The sequence below is a fragment of the Myxine glutinosa genome, chromosome 1 (genome assembly GCF_964187855.1).
Source record: "Myxine glutinosa chromosome 1, kmMyxGlut1.1, whole genome shotgun sequence".
NCBI classification, from domain to species: domain Eukaryota; kingdom Metazoa; phylum Chordata; class Myxini; order Myxiniformes; family Myxinidae; genus Myxine; species Myxine glutinosa.
Window position 1 is genome coordinate 230176220 of NC_136261.1, and position 17185 is coordinate 230193404.

A 17185-nucleotide genomic window follows, 5' to 3' on the forward strand; every position below is an offset into this window, starting at 1 on the left:
GACAATTGAAATCGTTACATGTGAGGAAGAGAGAGTTGGGATGAGTGGATAAAAGTTGGTCCATGTTGTCAGACAGAGGGATGTAAACGGAGTCATCACTGTTTGGTAGACGGTACAACCAAACATTGTATAAAAGGTGACAAGGTGTAGTTAAGTGCAACACAAGACTATAAATTCTGAATGCAGTCAAGGCTGTGAAGGAAACACAAGAGGTAGTTTGTCATGGTCTTTCCCATTGGTAGCCAGGACAGAAATTTAGGATTTGGCCAGCATGCTAGCAGACTATGACCTACTCTTGTAAAAGACAACAACAACAACAACAGGCATTTTAAAGCCATTTTCCCTGCTAGAGCGGGGGTTAGCCTTGCGGTCCCCATGACAATCTTCTCCATTTTGCCCTATTTTCTGCATCTCCCCTTGTTAACCCCCTTGCCCGCATTTCTTCTTCCACCATCTTTAGCCAAGTCTTTCTCGGTCTTCCCCGTCCTCTACTTCCTTCTACATTCATTTCCATCACTCTTCTCAATCAGTCACTTTCATCCTTCCTCAACACATGACCAAACCATCTCAACCTGTTTCTCTTCACAGCATCCATCACAGGCTCTATTCCCATCATCTTTCGCAATTCATCATTTGTCTTCTTCTCTCTCAACGATACTCCACACATCCACCGAACCATTCGCATTTCCACCCTTTCCAGCCTTTGTTGCTGCTCTACGTTCATTACCCATGTCTCGCTCCCATACATCATAACACTTCTCACACATGCAGCATACACCTTTCCCTTCAGCTTCAACGACACTCCCCTCCTCATCAGCACGCCACTCAGTTCCCGAAACTTCTTCCATTCACATCTCACTCTAGCAACTGTTGCCGAGTCTGATCCACCTTCTCTATTCAACATTTAACGGCCACCATCTAATGCTAGCAGCCAGGTACCCAACTTGATGTCGAACAAACTAAAAGGGACAGCGCACTTTGTGATGCTACGCCCTACCTGGGAAACACCAATTTGACAGTTTCAAGTCGGGACAAGAATCAAACCCAGACAGTATAGAGAGCTCAAAGGTAACCCTACTACCTCCGAGTTATTCTGTTAATACAAGGAAACCCAAGCATTATCAAAAGAAAAAAACAAACATACAAAACAGCTTTGCTCTCGCATTGAAGAGGGCAATCAGCATAAAATGACACGTGCAACACAAGACTATAAATTCTGAACGCAGCCAATTTATAATAAACGAATGAAGCAATAGAATTGGGAAGGTTAAAATGTTTCTTGAAAATAAAAGAAAACCCACCAAATATGAAACAGATGCTAAACATGAAAGGATGGACCACAACGCATGGGAAGACAGCTTAAATGTCAAACAGGATAGTGTTACTAAGAAAGTTTCACCAAATAGCTTGAAGGTCAGACTAAATTTAACCTTGCTGATTGGTGGTAACTTGTATCACTGATACCTTCACTGGTGCAACGCACGTCTGTGCAGTGTGGAACTATCATGCAGGCAAAAATCTCTATTGCTAGCTGGCTTTGCATATGGGGTACCTTCTGTAGTACAACAGACACCGATGAAAAAGCAAACTAGTCACACCTGCTTTTTTGTCACGCTGCCATCCACAGGGTCGGTGTATTCAAAATTGTCTCCTTTCTGTACGGTGTACGCTTTTCCTTCCGCTTCAAATGTTTTGCCATGGAAGCTAGAGTCCTGTAGCATGCTTTCTATGGCCTTCATCATCTCATTGGCAGGTGCTGCATCTACCTCTTCATAATCATATCTGTGGGGAAAACACGTACCACAAAATTGGTTTTTTGATTGGGTATGATAAACGTTTTGTTTTTTTCTCTTTGCAATATCAATACTCATGAAAGCAAAGTGAAGGAGGATATGAACTGATGTAGGGCAGCAGCGAGGAAACTCTTTGACACAATAAGCAAGGGAATGAACGAACAGGAAAAGAGAGAGAAGATTGGAGGAAAAGCTGCAACCTGCAAGTATTACAGTTGGGTTAGGAAGGGTGAATTGGGTAATACAGATGATGGATATGGATGGGGAATGACATGAGATCATGGTGCACTTCCTGCTTGAATCCCTGGCGGTTGGAGTGGGATAGCAAAGCATCTGGAAGGCAGTTCTACATACGAGATAAACCAGGAACGAAATAGTTGCAGTGTGGGATCTGCCTGGATCTTACAAGTTTAATGTGGAAGGGATTAATGGAAGAAACCATACATGCTGGAGTTGTTGGAGAGAGTCCAATGAGTGAGAGAGAGCAGTGATCTAAACCAGAGGAGAGGCAGTAAAATTAGAGAGGCCACTGACCTTCCTGTGATGTGAGGGCTTGTACATTTGTGTCATTGTAGGCAATTCAAATAATGTTGAGAGCCTCAGATTGCACAGAATGCAGGAGCGACATGTGACGTGCTGGGGCTTTTTTTATACATGGGCTAATGCTTGTAATGGAGCTGATACATACACACTTACGAGACAAACACTTAGCACAGCCACTGAGCTTGGGGGAAGTGCCTCACTTCCCAGGATACTTCCTCGAGCGTCACTTCCCAGGATACTCGGCGTACTTCCTCTTATGTCACTTCCCAGGATACCCTGGGTACCAGTGACATCATGACAATGGCGGCACTTTTCTCACCGTACTCAGCGGGGCATTTCCTCAAGAGGAATTTCTTCCTCCCAATCGATGCCAACCGATGGGGATTGTCTGTGCTCTATCCTTTTCAAGCAAGGAAGCAGCACGTCCCATTTATAAAGTTTTTGGTATGACCTGAACCAGTCCAAACCGGATGGGTGTTTTTTAGGAGACACCATCTCCTTACTGGATGGCCGTTGGCTGCCTACGGGAGCTCATCTTCCATTTTCCAGGTGTTGTTTTTGGTCCTGGCAGGGTATCACAGTCACCTTCTCCACTAGCAAAGCTAGTGGAGGTGTTGGCTTAGTCACCGACAACCTGATCATGCGGCAGGTACTACTGGGTTACCGACATCCTGATCATGCGGCAGGTACTACTGGGTTACCAGTGGTTACACATGTTACTAGTAGCAGTCCCAAAAGACTGACCTGACCAGAAAGAAAAGACTGACCAGGTTACAATTTGACCAATGTTAGAAGAAATACAGGTAAATGTAATCCAATTTTCACTGTGTTTACAATTTTTTTAAGGCAATCGTGGAAAGCAGTACTCCATTGAGCTATGGACAAAGGCTTTATAAACTGAGAAGTTCTGAATGTTCAAATAAAGACTTGGAATGATGGAGGCCTAGTATGCAGCTGGCTTTGGAGGCCACATTTGGTATATGGAAGGCCTAGGAGAGATCATGGCTGACGGCGAGGCCGAGAAGATCAGGAGACTGAACCTCTTCCAGTGGCTGACCATGGAAGTAGATTGTTGGATTAATTTTAACATACAGTCAGGAGTGACACGGTGAGACTTCCACTTACCAGACTAGCAGCTCATCATTTCCAGATCAGCAGAGAATGAAACAGCTGCTGTCTGTCTATCATGGGGTATTGGAATGGGGGTATTGTACGACATCTGCAAAAAGGAAGAGAGGGTGATTCAAAGCATCAGATATGTCAATTACGTAGATGAGGAACACTACTGGGCCCAGTACACTACTTTGGGGCCCTCGAGCCTCCACTGGGAGAGTAGAGGGTTTCATAGCTATAAAAACATTAACTGCATGAGTGGAGGAAGTCAGAAATCCAGGAATGAAGATGGCCTTTTACTCTATAGCGAGAGAGTAAAGCAGGATTTCACACTGTCAAATTCTCGAGATATGTTCAGGGAGACCGTCTTGAACTCATGTTTGGGGCTTACGGCCTGAATAATGTGATCATTGCTGAAAGAGGAGCAGATACATGTCCAGAGATGACTGAGTGGGACATAACACACGGATGGTCAGACATCAAGCTATTTGAAACCAGAAAATACTTCACGTCGGCAGCTATGATAGACTCCATGACTTTGCATATAATTGGAAGTAAGCATATTTGTCTACAGTTGGGATGACATTGAAGACACAGTTGGTGAAGGTGGACAGAATAGGATGAGTTGGATACATGATATTTGTAGGAAAACACAGAAATAGTCGAGATATTCTATCATATCTCGGACAGAGACAGCAGATATGCCACTAGAGAGGAGTGAGGGGATTGTGGGGGAGCATACATCAGAAAAGGACTTGACACTATGCCAGCACCACTCTGAGGAAGGAAACTGGATGAAGAGTTCAGCCTTGAGATTTTCAAGACAATATTTTCTGGCTTGAAGACGATACACCAGTTGCAGCATTCAGGGTTCGGAAGTTTGCAGTTTGGTTCAGACCCACAGGGTCTCAGAAAGCCTTAGCTGCAGTTGTCGTCGTTTGTGTGCAGCACAAGGTTGCGGGGCAGCATCATTGGCTGAGTAGTCATGTTCACTATGTTAACAAATATAATTTCGTTCAAAATTTTGGGAGATTAGCAAACCTGTACATTTTTGGAATCATCAGAGCATGGAGAATCCTAAAATCAATGTTGGCATTTGCACACACAGATTTTGGATTTTCAAAATGGCCGCCATAAAATACATATTTTGCGCTATCTCGGCTTCTAGTCAACATAGAAACTTAATTAAATATGCTAATCCTATGTTTTCTGGGTCAAGGAATCTAATACAGGCCTCAAAACAGTGCTCAGGATTATAGAAAAGCAACAAACAAAGGTAATTGAAAACCATTGTCTTTATATTTGTGATATCACTGTATTACATAATACATGATATTGCAAGTCCTTTGAAGTTATAGGTATGGGGTTATAAAGCAAGAAAGCAGCCTTGTTAGTATCAGATTGAACTATAAGTCCTATACACAGGATCTACTGGGTCTATACCGTTCAGGAATATGCTTTTACAGATCTTCATTACTGTCCTGAGTCATTTTCGCAAAGGTGTCTACGCAAATGCCAACATTAATTTTTGGATTCCTCATGCTCTGAATATTCCAGAAATGTATAGTTTTGCTAATCTACCAAAATTTTGAACGAAAAAACATAGTGACCCTGACTAGAGGGTGCGGCCGTGCCGCTGATGCAATGCCTTCTGCTGGTTAGGGCAGGCATTAGGAGTTTGGCTATGGTGCCGGCGATAGCTCATCTACTCTTAGTGAAGAAAACCATCGGAAATTTAACGTCCAACAACGAATGCTGGCAGATGGAACACCCGCTTAACATTCATCTGAGGGACGGCACACACATTGATGAATCACCCTGCCTGTGAAACACCAGAATGGCAGTTTATAGCTGGGTCGGGATTATAACCCAAGCTAGACAGCCTAGAGGCGAGTGTGCGTACTTCTAGGCCATCCTGTCAGCCGTTAACTGCAATGCATGGCTAGTTAGTTGTTGCAGAACTGACACCCAGGCAGTTACCATGGTGGCAATGAAATCTGCCACAGGTGAGGAACATAAAGTTGGGATAGTTGGTTACAATTTGATCCATGTTAGAGGAAATTGAGGTAAATATAATCCAATTTACACTGTATTTAAAAAAAATTCTTTTAAAGCAAAGGAATATAAAAAGAGCAACTTCAATTTCAAAGTTAACCAAAACATAATACCATGATTATGATTTAAGTTTACACGTCCATGTCAAAATCCGATAGAATCACTTTTTATTCAGAAAAATGACAAATGTGCGGCCTTGCATTTTTAGCATTGCCTTCCTATAATAACCATGTCACAAGTTCTCTACCCTTCCCCCTGTGGGAATTAATTTTACCATGCAGGGTGAAAAGTCTTGTAGATCCAAGTTTATAGCAGTCTACACAACAGAAGACTGTAATAGACAGTGACCATTTTCAGTCTGTCCCCGATAGAGCCAGCATTGACTCATGTTTCACTGTGTTGTGCCAACATAAGATGATCTGCGGGGTTTCTTTCTACAACACAAATGACACTAATATAACATCATCTTCATATTACATATGCAGAGAGGAGAAATGTGAGGAGGAATGAGACAAAACGGGGAGGGGAAAGAAGAGAAACTTAGAACGTCACTCGGTAGAGCACATACCTCCACCAGGCTGAAGGCCGGATCTGAACCGAAATTGAATCGGCTTGTTATTATCACCTAACCAACTCATCCACCGAGTTTTGTCATAATCCATCCATAACGTTTTGAAATATATCGTGCTATATATCATCTTAGGCCCCATCTCTCAATGATGAAGAATCACTTAATAAATTATAGTATCCGGATCCAGGTGTTCACCTAAATTAAACATTTCGTCCTTATCAGACTCCCAACCTCTTCACAAACTTCCCTCCGAATCCGTGCACTTTTTGAGTGCACGCTCGAGTCCTGACGTGTGAGCAGGGGCTGTAACAGGCTGCTATGGTAGATTGGAGATTCATCATACTCAACAGCACAGCTGCCAAATATTTCATAACAAAATCCACGGAGCAAGCTCTGGTACTTTGGTCTGCTGCTACTTGCAATAATCTCCACAATCTTCTGCTTCAAGTCTCCCATTCTTGACAAGCTTAGCTGTGGAACGAGATCTTTTCCAATGACCAGCGACACAATAAACCAATTTCCTTAATCGGCCAAAGATCGACATACCAGCCCACTCGTGGAGCGAATGCGTACCAACACAGGTTGAGGTACAGGGGATGCAGCATTGCAGCAGGGTGGCCAGCCAGGGGTTTGTCGATTTTATTATGTAGACACATTACTGTCGATCGCTTCTTTGGTTTCCTTCCCTCATGCCATCATTTCTTGCTGGTTAAATAAACCTGACTTGGTCTCGGGTGAATTCTGGCTGTAGTGGCAGCTTCATTTGGTGGTTTTACAGATTCGTTAAGGGAAATAATTGGCTGCGGTCTCCACACTGCATAAAAGACCACATCACATGACTTAATTTGCTCAGCCTAAATTGTATCTAGTCACGTGACACCTATTGGCATAACGCTTGTCTGCTTTGACGGTCTCACGGGAACGGTATCGGGAATGGAAAGGCCATAATCCGGCCTGGGACAGCAGAATCAGTTGACCATTGTGGTCACTTTGACAAGACCCACCGTATTTTAACTGGGCATCAGGGACGAGTCCGACAGCTGTAGCAATATATAGATATATAAATATATATAATTTTTTTCGCAGCTTATCTCATCAGGCTTAGGGTTTTGTCATATGTGAACAGTGCAAAAATAAACCTTACCCTTTAAGCCAGTCTTAACTTCTGGAATACATCTTTATCTGTTTGCTTGCATTTTAATTGCTAGCACACTCGCTCTGCGTGGGAGCGGCAAAAAGGGTCAAGCTTTTATCCTCGCTGGGCTATATAGATTACAGTCGATTTATGCTCAGCCTCAATAACATCGGGGGTGTATTCATTTAACAAGTTTATTGTAGAGCGTTCAAACATTCAAAATGGCTTCAACATTTAAGCAAGCACTCCATCAGAAAAAGTTGATAAGAAACAGCTGGCTTGGCAAGTGCTAACTAGCTACTTGGTAACTGAACACACCCCGGGTTTCCTCCATTTCAGTTTCGTGTTAAACAGCAGTAGCGACTGTTTCAAAAGGTAATCATATAGGCCATCAGCCAGACCCCCAAAATAGGGTCCATTGGTACCAAAATGAGGGAGTAAGCCTAATATTGATTTTTGGATAGGTCTTTACCCCTAGAATATGAAAATATGTGATAGCAAATTCAACCATGTAGCTAAATGGGTGTTATCACCTCATTTTCAAAATGGCCGCCAAAATGCATGTTTTTCTATTAAAAACACCATGTTTCATATTCTTGTAGGAATTTGTAACAAATAGCATTGCGTTTTGAGATGTTTAAGACTTTACAACTCTCTTAAAGTATGAAATACATCATCTGAACTTTAATCCAAGAAGATAGAATCCAATATGGCACCCAATTTCACAAAATGGCTGCCATCATAGCAACAACTTTATGCACAAAATATGCACGAAAATAACTGGCATTCAGTAGATTTGCAAGTATACACATGGAAAAAAGTATCGCACCACCACGTATTTTCGACATAGTGGAAATGTATCAATGAATTGATACATTTCACCCATTGAAATGTATCAATGGGTGATAACACACATTTAGCTACATCGTTGAATTTGCTATCACATATTTTCTTATTCTAGAGGTAAAAACCTTGTCAAAAATCATTATTAGCCTTACTCCCTCAATTTGGTACCGGTTGACCCCCCTAGCTGATAGCCTAATATGTGTTTGTGGTTTATAATATTTTTACATCTGGAAGGGGGTGCTTCACAAAACGCTACGATAAGCTGTTGAAAACACGTTAACACGGTGTTTGTTCAAGGAGGAAACACCCCTTGGGGAGGGAGGATATTATTAGTACAGTATTAATATTGTTTTGTGTTAACATTAATAATATGCTATTATCACTAGTGTTGCTATTTCTTTTGTTATTAGAATCGGCCTTGGAAAACACCACGATAAGCTATATTAAAACGGATATACACCTCAACATGGATTTTGTCCAAGGCGGAAAACACCCTTGTGGAGAGGCGGCGAATGAAGTCGCCGCAACCTCCATCATGTTACCCTTTATCCTCTTCCTCAATCTGTAGAAATTGGTTGAGATTGGATAAGTAACGACTGAATGTATCGCGGTCACACAAACACACAGACACCACATTGCGTATTTTAGTATGATGATGATGATGATGACGATGATGACGATGATGATGATGATGATGATGATGATTTGTGTTTGCTCCCTAATAAACCTTCATTTTCGAAAATCAAAAGAAATAAATATTTAAAATCAACAGTTAAATAATATCCTTATGATAACCTTAGCACAGCAATCCAGAAATTGTTAACATTAGAGCAAAATTCGATCCAAAGAATTATTTGACAAATAGATATTAAAAGTAGTCTCACACCATCACAGCTCGAGATATATCATCTCATCTCCCTTTGCCTCTTACCGTGTGAAAAAGTTCCGACCATACTTCGCCCAATGATCCTTCATTATTTCCTCGACACTCTGCTTACGGCTGGCCATGATGGATAACCAAGCCAGCACAGCCCAGAGACCATCCTTCTCCCGAATATGGTCCGAGCCTGAAAAGCAAGTGGCTTTGAAAACAAATTTCTTATTTGACTATCTCGGTCTGTTTTAAAAAGGTCACCAACATTTATATTGCAAGTGTGGCTAAAATAGCCTTTTACAAATTTGACCCCTTTGGTGTATAAATGTGTGTGTATATAAATATATCTCTCCAACAATCGCTCAAAAGCACTATTCAACCTGTGCCAAAGCTTTCTTCTCCACACAGGGAGAGCTTGCCGGCATCCATCAAATTCCCGAAAAACTTCCACCCAGTTGGTGTCTCATACAACGCAATATTTTCTGACGCCGCCACCCTGCAACACCCAGGAAAACATAGCAGTCACAAAGAAATGTAGAGAGGGGGACTTTGTTAGTGTAGTGGCCCATAAACATTTGCAAGCATTTTGAAATCATTTGAATTCCTTTGTTTAACTTTCTGGTTTTATTTAACTCAATTATAACGACTGAAGTACATAGTAGATGTTCATATGTCCTCCATCATGATAGCTTTTCTCAGCTCAGCAGTTACACTTTGGCAACCAGGAAGCATCCAGGAGTTAGCGTATTCCATCATAAATATATATATCCATGTCAAACATTGGTTAATGATGTCCACAGCTTTTGTTTTCTCGACCAATATCAAATTAAAAATGATAAAAGCAAAAAGGGTTGAAAACATCAAAAGAAAAAGATTACTTTCGATTCACACAAAACTAACGTGACGGCGAGCAAATATGCATTTCAACTCCAAATTTACCTGTGGATTGCAATTACAATTATAAGTTCTCATGGACCTAGTTCTTCAGAAGCATATAAAGTCAGCTATCTATCTATACAGTCCTCATATCTGTTTGTGGACAGTGGAAACCCCCCATTGATTTTTTTTTGAGTAATTGGTTTAGTTAGGTTGGTGTCCCAAGCAAATTCTGCATTTCACTTTGAGTCGGGCCTCGACGATTTAAGATTTGCCTTGTCAGAAGACTTTGAGGTTTTCTCATGTTGCCCTCAACAAATATCAAATCATATCAACATGGACAGTAGTGATATTACTAAAGGAACATAAATTTAGTCATTGGGGGCATTTAAATAAATAAATTTATATTTAAAATAAATTTTGTCATTTAGTATACAACATAGTGGTCAAATTTTCAACTCCTCTTCCCCAACTAAATGAGCTTATCAGCTCCACCAATAAGCCATTCCTGCCACCAGGTGATGTCATACCTATCCAGTGCCCCACTGGTTGGCATGCTTCGAGCCAACCCGTGAACACCTGTAGACTGGAAATATGGGATGCTGCCGAGGTTGGCAGCTATGACTGCAACAGAGTCAGAAGGATTGACAAAGAAGGCCTTGTGTCCAAGAATCATATTTCGGTCCTTTAGGATATGGAAGGAGTGGAGGATGGGGAAGAAAGGGGAGAAGGGTGGGGAAGGTGGGGATGGAGAATGAAGGTTGAAGATCCGTACAGCAGAGAATGAACACACATTTGGTGGAAACATGTTTGTCTAAACTGTTCAAAATAGATTTGAACTGTTGTATAAAGGTGGTTAAAATTTAATATAGCTTAACTAGTTTATAAATAAATAAAAAGGCAGACTAATTCATATTTTTGTGTTGGTAGGCAATCCCCATAATATCGCATTTCCTTCTTTAACGAGTGTGCAGAAAATCAAGATGGCAGCAAAGTGAGGTCACAGAGGATGCAACAGCGAATAATCAGGTAATTTCTTGTTAACAAAAATATCAAGTCTGTTGAAAATCACAGATAATTGGACACGCAATATTGTTACTGTCCTTCAAATACATCATTATTGAAGTTTCACCTGAGGGGCAGTATGTTTTTGACCAATGTGCTATGAACAATGATATACTACATTGGCTTCATATACGCCCTAAACAAATATACACTGAGGCCGCTCGGTTGAGAATAGTGGAACCAGCTTCCTCAGTCTGTAGAATCTCATTCTTCCCTCCGGACTAACATCTCATTTGGACATCAAGTTGCCTGTTCATCTAATTCTAAGGCCATCCCACATCCACACTCTAGATCTTTTCTAACCTCATTATCACTCCCCAAGTCTGCACCTTCGATGGCAGGTTATTGTCTTTTCTCCCTTCTCCCTCCACACATTGTTTTATGTTTTATATTCCACTAGGAAGTGTACCCATCTCCAGTGATGGAAAAAGTTTATGTTAATCTATCAATTTAAATTATTTCATGGACTGCTGTACACAAAAAGGGTAATTGTGCTGCACTCTTGGTTTCACTCAGAGCCAAAGCTCTGGGCAACTTATACCACCCACCATGAAATGGTGGTGCAACATCGGGCGGCAGAGATTCAATTTGTCTAAAAAATAATATATCCTGCTTAAGGTAAAATATCCTGCTTGCGAAATAAAATTTGGCATCAACATTATTCATGCCTGTTCTCCCATCATTTCAAAAGCAAATGTTGAGCTTTTCAAATGCAGCGCAGGAAGCAGCCGCTGTAAACGGGAGACAGATGAACACACGGACGGTCACCATGGTTCACAATATATAATAGATGACTTCCTTTCCAAGGAACTTCAACACAGAAAGAGACCATTCGGCCCATTAAGCCTGCACAATGTTTTTATATTATTGAAATCCACCTGAAACAAGGCTGAGAGCTACTGAATGTGTCGGCTACAAAAGAAAGAAAAAAATGAAGAAAAGAAAAACAATCAAAGATGAAGTAGACAGTAATTTATATGACTCTTGAATGTGCAGAGGGGGTGAGAGAACTTGAAGAAGGGGTGAGGTAAGGGAGAAGCTGAAAAAGGCATGGGGGGGGGAGCTGGGAGGGGGGGGGCAAGGGCAATTCTGGGAGTGGGCAGGGTGAGGGGGATTCAGGGGAGGAGAAGGGCGAGGACGATTATGGGAGGGAGCAGGGTGAGGATGATTACAGGAGGAGGCAGGGTGACGGAGACTCCGTGAGAGAGTAGGGCGAGGGCGAATCTGAGAGAGGGCAGGGCGATCAGGGTGAGGCAGTGCAAGAGCGATTCTGGTAAAGGGCAGGCCGAGGACGATTCCAGGATGGGGCAAGGGCAAGGGCGATTCCGGGAGGAGGCAGGGCAACGGTGATTCCAGGAGGGGCAATGCGATGGGAAAGAAGGAAGAGGATGGAGCGAGGGAGAAGATGGAAGGAGGTGGGGGTGAGGAATTAAGATAGGAGGGAGGGGTCATGGTGACCGGGATGATGGGCGAGGGTGAGGGTCTTGGGGAAGCTATGAGGGGGTAAGCAGAAAGTGGGGGCCCTGAGGTGGAGGGATGCTGAAGATGGAGACAGAGAATAGGTGGGTTAGGACACGAGCATGTAGGAAATCATGACGAGGAGGGTGCTGAAATGAAGGTGTGTGACACCATTAAGATTGTCAACTTCATACCAAAAAGGCCAAACAACAACAAAAATCCCTTGTTTACAATATAAATTTTTTTATAATAATAAATGCCAACATGTGAAACATTCTCAAAGGTGTTGGCGGAGGGGTGTAGGAGGAGGATAGGACAGTCAATGGAGCAGTATGCAGAGTGACAAAGCTCAGAATGATATGTGATTATAACCAGTAAGATACTCCCCTATCACTAGGAATGGAGGTCAGAGTTCAAATTCTACACTAGTAATCCGTTTAAACAGACATCTTTGTGTTCAATAATGTATACATTTGTAATTCTTACAGCCTGCCCTCAAGGCCACGTGTTTATACTTTGCAAACAACGCAAATCTGATGATGCCACAAGTCATGCTACTTTAAAAGTTAAAAACTTTAAACAATCAAGCAAATGCACCTCCAGGCCATACACGAGAAAGGATTGAAGTAGGAGACAGGGACGAGGACGAGAGTTACATAACTCAATGTATATGCTTCATGGTGTAGCTATACTAGTACGGTATTAAAAACAAATAAATAAATAAAATGTTCACTAAATTGGATGCCACGCCCGTTTTTCATCACTTTAAACCCTTGCCTTTTATTATTTATTTGTACATGTATCTTGCCAAAATTACTAGGCAGGGTTAAATATTAGTGCTGGTCCATGGCCAATGGTGTGTAGTAGTATGGCATTGCCACCTCAGAAATTGAATCAAAAGATCACATCGCATGCAAAAATATTTTATTTTTATTTGCATAACCAAAGACTTCAAAAATGGCATGTGCTGCTTCCTTGCTCGAAGCTTAATATTAAAGGAAAGATATAGCATAGAAAAAGCCCCGGAGGCTGGCATCCATGGGGAGGAGGAAATTCTTCCTTGATTGCCCTACCAAGTGCGGATAGAAAAGCGACGTGAAAGATGACATCGCTGATACCCAGAATACTTTGGGAAGTGACGTCATGTCCCCAAATATTAGCGGCTGTTTTTTTGTGAAAATCAAGTCTGGTGCTCACGTGTATCTGTCGGTCTGTTTGCATGATATGTGTTGCAACTCCTCCAATTAAGCAGCGTCATGGCTTTACCAATCCCCACGTTTCCTACCAAAGCAGAGTTGAAAGATGGCAAAAACATTCCACCAGGAATGACCCAATATCAAATTTTGAGTTTAAAATATTTTGTTTTGACCCCTGTGACCCGAAGTCTCCAACCCTAGGGCATGAACCCAGGGGTCAAATCAAAAAAAAAATCGTTAAATATTTCATGAGTCTCCCAATGTGGATTGCATACACAACGTTTCATCAAAAATATTTATAAATGTGCCCGTAATTGCACTTTTTGGTATTCGACCTTTTGACAACCCACACCAGCGGGCGGCAGCTTGACATGGAACCCCGAGCAATGGTTCTAACCAACGAGCTGGTGAATCTAATGAGCGTTGCGCGCTCCAGACCCAAATATGCTCGAAAAATGATTTAAAACCAACTCGGCTATTCTCAATCAGCGATCAATAGCGAATAACTCAGAGACCGAGTGAGGTAATAACATGTATTGAGAATACGGAGGAGAAAGAACAGGAAGAGAATGATTATAATACAATAATTAATGATTACAATACAATGAAAGAAAACATTGGATGCTGGCCTATGGTTATTTGTCCGTGCTCTATCCTTTTAAATGCAGAGCGTCAATAAGGAAACAGCACTTACCATTTTTTAAGTATTTGGTATGACTCAGTCGGAGTTGGAATCGAACCCCCGACTGCCCAAACTCAGAGTGAATGCTCGAACCATTATGCCACTGAGTCTGGTTATTGAGTTAAATGGCAAATAATAAACAATTTGTTTATTCAATCACCATTTCTTGCTTTCATGATGTAGCTGTTTTATTTTTTATCGAAAAGTCATCTCCGGAGAGCAATTCTCTGCAGACCAGCTAATCTTTTGACTTACTGGTCCGGTGGACCTTTGCAAAATACATCAAGATGTATATATTTTGCTAGGATTTCATATTTTAACAATTCGTTGACACCTTTCATTCATTTGCCGTTATTTAATATCATTGCTACTGGGAGCATTTTTTTTTATAGCTGCGCATCATATTACATTTCTACAACTGAATCTCCTAATGTTTCACATTACATCCTTGTAACTATGTATCGGTGACATTTTATCCTTCGTACTGAACACTCCCCAGGTGCCCAAGTACTGGGGATCATATTGTCAACCTTCTTATGACACGAGAGTCCCTGAGTGGGCATGCCAAGTTGGGTCGAGATCATAAAACAAAAACTAGAGTACGAGTAAGCGAACAAACAGACTGTTTTTATCAAGTGAAGATTTTAATCAAGTAATTTTTTAAAACCGTACAGCTCACCCCATCACCATCAAATGCTGCTCCAAAGCCATACTCTCCGGAGGACATAGAGGCCACAAGATCAGCAGCATATGTGAGGTTAGGGTCAGGGTGGTGACCTCCAAAGTCCTCTTTGGGAATGCCGTTTACGGCAGAGGTTTCTGGAGCTCCGAGTTCATGGCACAGTACTCTCTTCACATAAGGTCCCATCACTGAAAGTTCAGAATGAGAATAAAAAGGAGAAATACGCACAAAAATAAACATTATTAAAGAGGCAAAGGAAAGAAATAATAATGGCAAAGTGAAGGAAATAAGCAGAAGATCATGGAGAGAAAAAAAGGTGAAGAAGTTATAGAGAAAGAGTCAAGCAGCAAAGAAAAATTGTTTAGAGAAGAAGTAAATTAAAAAAATTCTGGGGAGTAAATGAAGGGGTAGTTGTAGCACAACAGTACCTCCGTGCATAGCATCTAACCGGACTTTAATTGCATGAGGCCCCGAGAGCAACAACTTGATAGCGTTGAAGTCAAAAATGTTCTTGAGCATATCCGTGTAGTCTAATACAGAGTCCACTATCTCCACTGCAATTAGAAAACAAAAGGGAGGATGAGGAGGGGAAGAAATGATATCAATGGCAAATTAATGCACTGACTTGCATTTTGGGCACCAGTTCAACATACAAGCATCGTGAGTACATCATATGTAGCATTCAGCCCACCTATGAAGGGTTTGTCCTTATTCTCAATTGTGAATGACTGTTGACCAATGGTTGAAAGGTCCACAGAAATGTCAGGGCAGATATTATAGGTCTGAAGGCTTTTGCTGAGTTCAAAAATCTTCCCTGTAACATTTTCAGGAGCAGGACCTGAAGAAGGCACACGCACATCAATTACATTTTGTATACTCGTTAATCTTTTATGTGGACAATTACTTAATACAGATACAAAAATGGCGGATCTTTTAACCTCCCATTCTCTGTTTCACATGCGAGAGAAAAGAGGAACAAAAGAGTAGAACTGAGCTGTGAGCGGTTATTTGGGGAGCTTCACCAGAATTGGGTTACTATCAGACCATGAGAGCCCTGCAGAAACCTGGGCAGGGACAGAGCATGGAAATAGCAGAGGGAGCAATACCAGGAAGGAGGCAGTAGTAGAAGACAGAGAGACCAGTCTGTGATGAGGGAGTAACAGACCCAGAGATTCTGCTTCCTTGTGGAAGATTCCAATGATTTTGAGGGCCTTGATCTCCATGGCATCAATATATGGTGATCCCAAACTTATGGCAATATAAAATAGTACTCAAAGGCAGGGTTTCCAGAGAGCAGCACTCTATCAAGCTGTGGATGAAGGGCATGTAAGTTGTTAGTTCAGATTTGCGAAGAAAAGACTTGGCATAGTGAAGGATGCACAGTCGGCAGCTGGCTTTGGAGGGAAAGTTGAATATGTGGTTTGTCCAAGAGAGGTTGTGGCTAATGGCAAGTCCCATTAGTATCAGGGACTGAACACAGTTTCAGAGGAAAAAGCAAATTCCTATTTTGGGGAGTCAAACCTAGATCCACTCTGACCCCAGGCAGACCCACTAATACCCCAACTTATTTAATGCTGTGAACAAAATTGAGTTGCAACATACCAAATATAATTTCTGCTAAGTTTGGTCACAATTGCATCAGCGGTTTCGGAGAAGAAGTTGCAAGTGTTTACGGACTAACGGATGGACAACGTGCCATCGCATAAGCTAGCTCCCCAGAATTACATTCCAGGTGAGCTAACTAGGTGGATGAGTTGGTTAGGTGACAAGAACAAACCTACTTGATTTTGGTTCAGGTCTGGATCCCGATGGTATCCAGATAACAGATGGTACCCGAATCCAGATGGTATGCAGAGGCATATACCTTTGCCAGACTGAACAGCTTATACGTTTTGTATCCCACTGGAAGCCGGTGCTGGGTTCGATTTTCACCAAAATCTAATCAATTTGTCCTTGTCACACTCCCAGCCTGTCCACCAAGTTTCATCTGAATCAGTCTACAACTTTTTGAGATATCCTACTCACAGACAGACAGACAGCCAAACAAACAGGAGTGAAAACAGAACCGCCGTCCACCTTCAGTGGTCGAGTTAATAAAATACCCCAATTCTCTACATGAAAACCATAGCTCCATTTGTTGGTTTCATTGTTTATTTGACATATGTAGATGCATTACTGAACTGCTCGATTAATGAGTTGAAAACTGATGGTTGTACTCGGGGTGTTGATTTTAGGTGGTAAAAAAAACACCCATAGTCCCCTGGGTTTGGCGTGGGGGATGATTGCCAATTCTCTC

General features: G+C 41.8%; 1 protein-coding gene across 2 annotated transcripts in view; it reads right to left on the bottom strand.

Annotated features, from left to right (window-relative positions):
• The window catches only part of PGM1 (phosphoglucomutase 1), an 86368-nt gene that overhangs the window by 3305 nt on the left and 65878 nt on the right, over positions 1-17185 (bottom strand). For both annotated transcript variants that reach the window (XM_068128276.2, XM_078784901.1), the window contains exons 4-10: positions 15581-15727; positions 15318-15443; positions 14887-15077; positions 10337-10491; positions 9311-9426; positions 8988-9123; positions 1599-1782 (exon numbers count right to left, since the gene is read on the bottom strand). In XM_068128276.2, the coding sequence (XP_067984377.2) occupies positions 1599-1782; positions 8988-9123; positions 9311-9426; positions 10337-10491; positions 14887-15077; positions 15318-15443; positions 15581-15727 (1055 nt within the window). The remainder of the gene's footprint in view (positions 1-1598; positions 1783-8987; positions 9124-9310; positions 9427-10336; positions 10492-14886; positions 15078-15317; positions 15444-15580; positions 15728-17185) is intronic.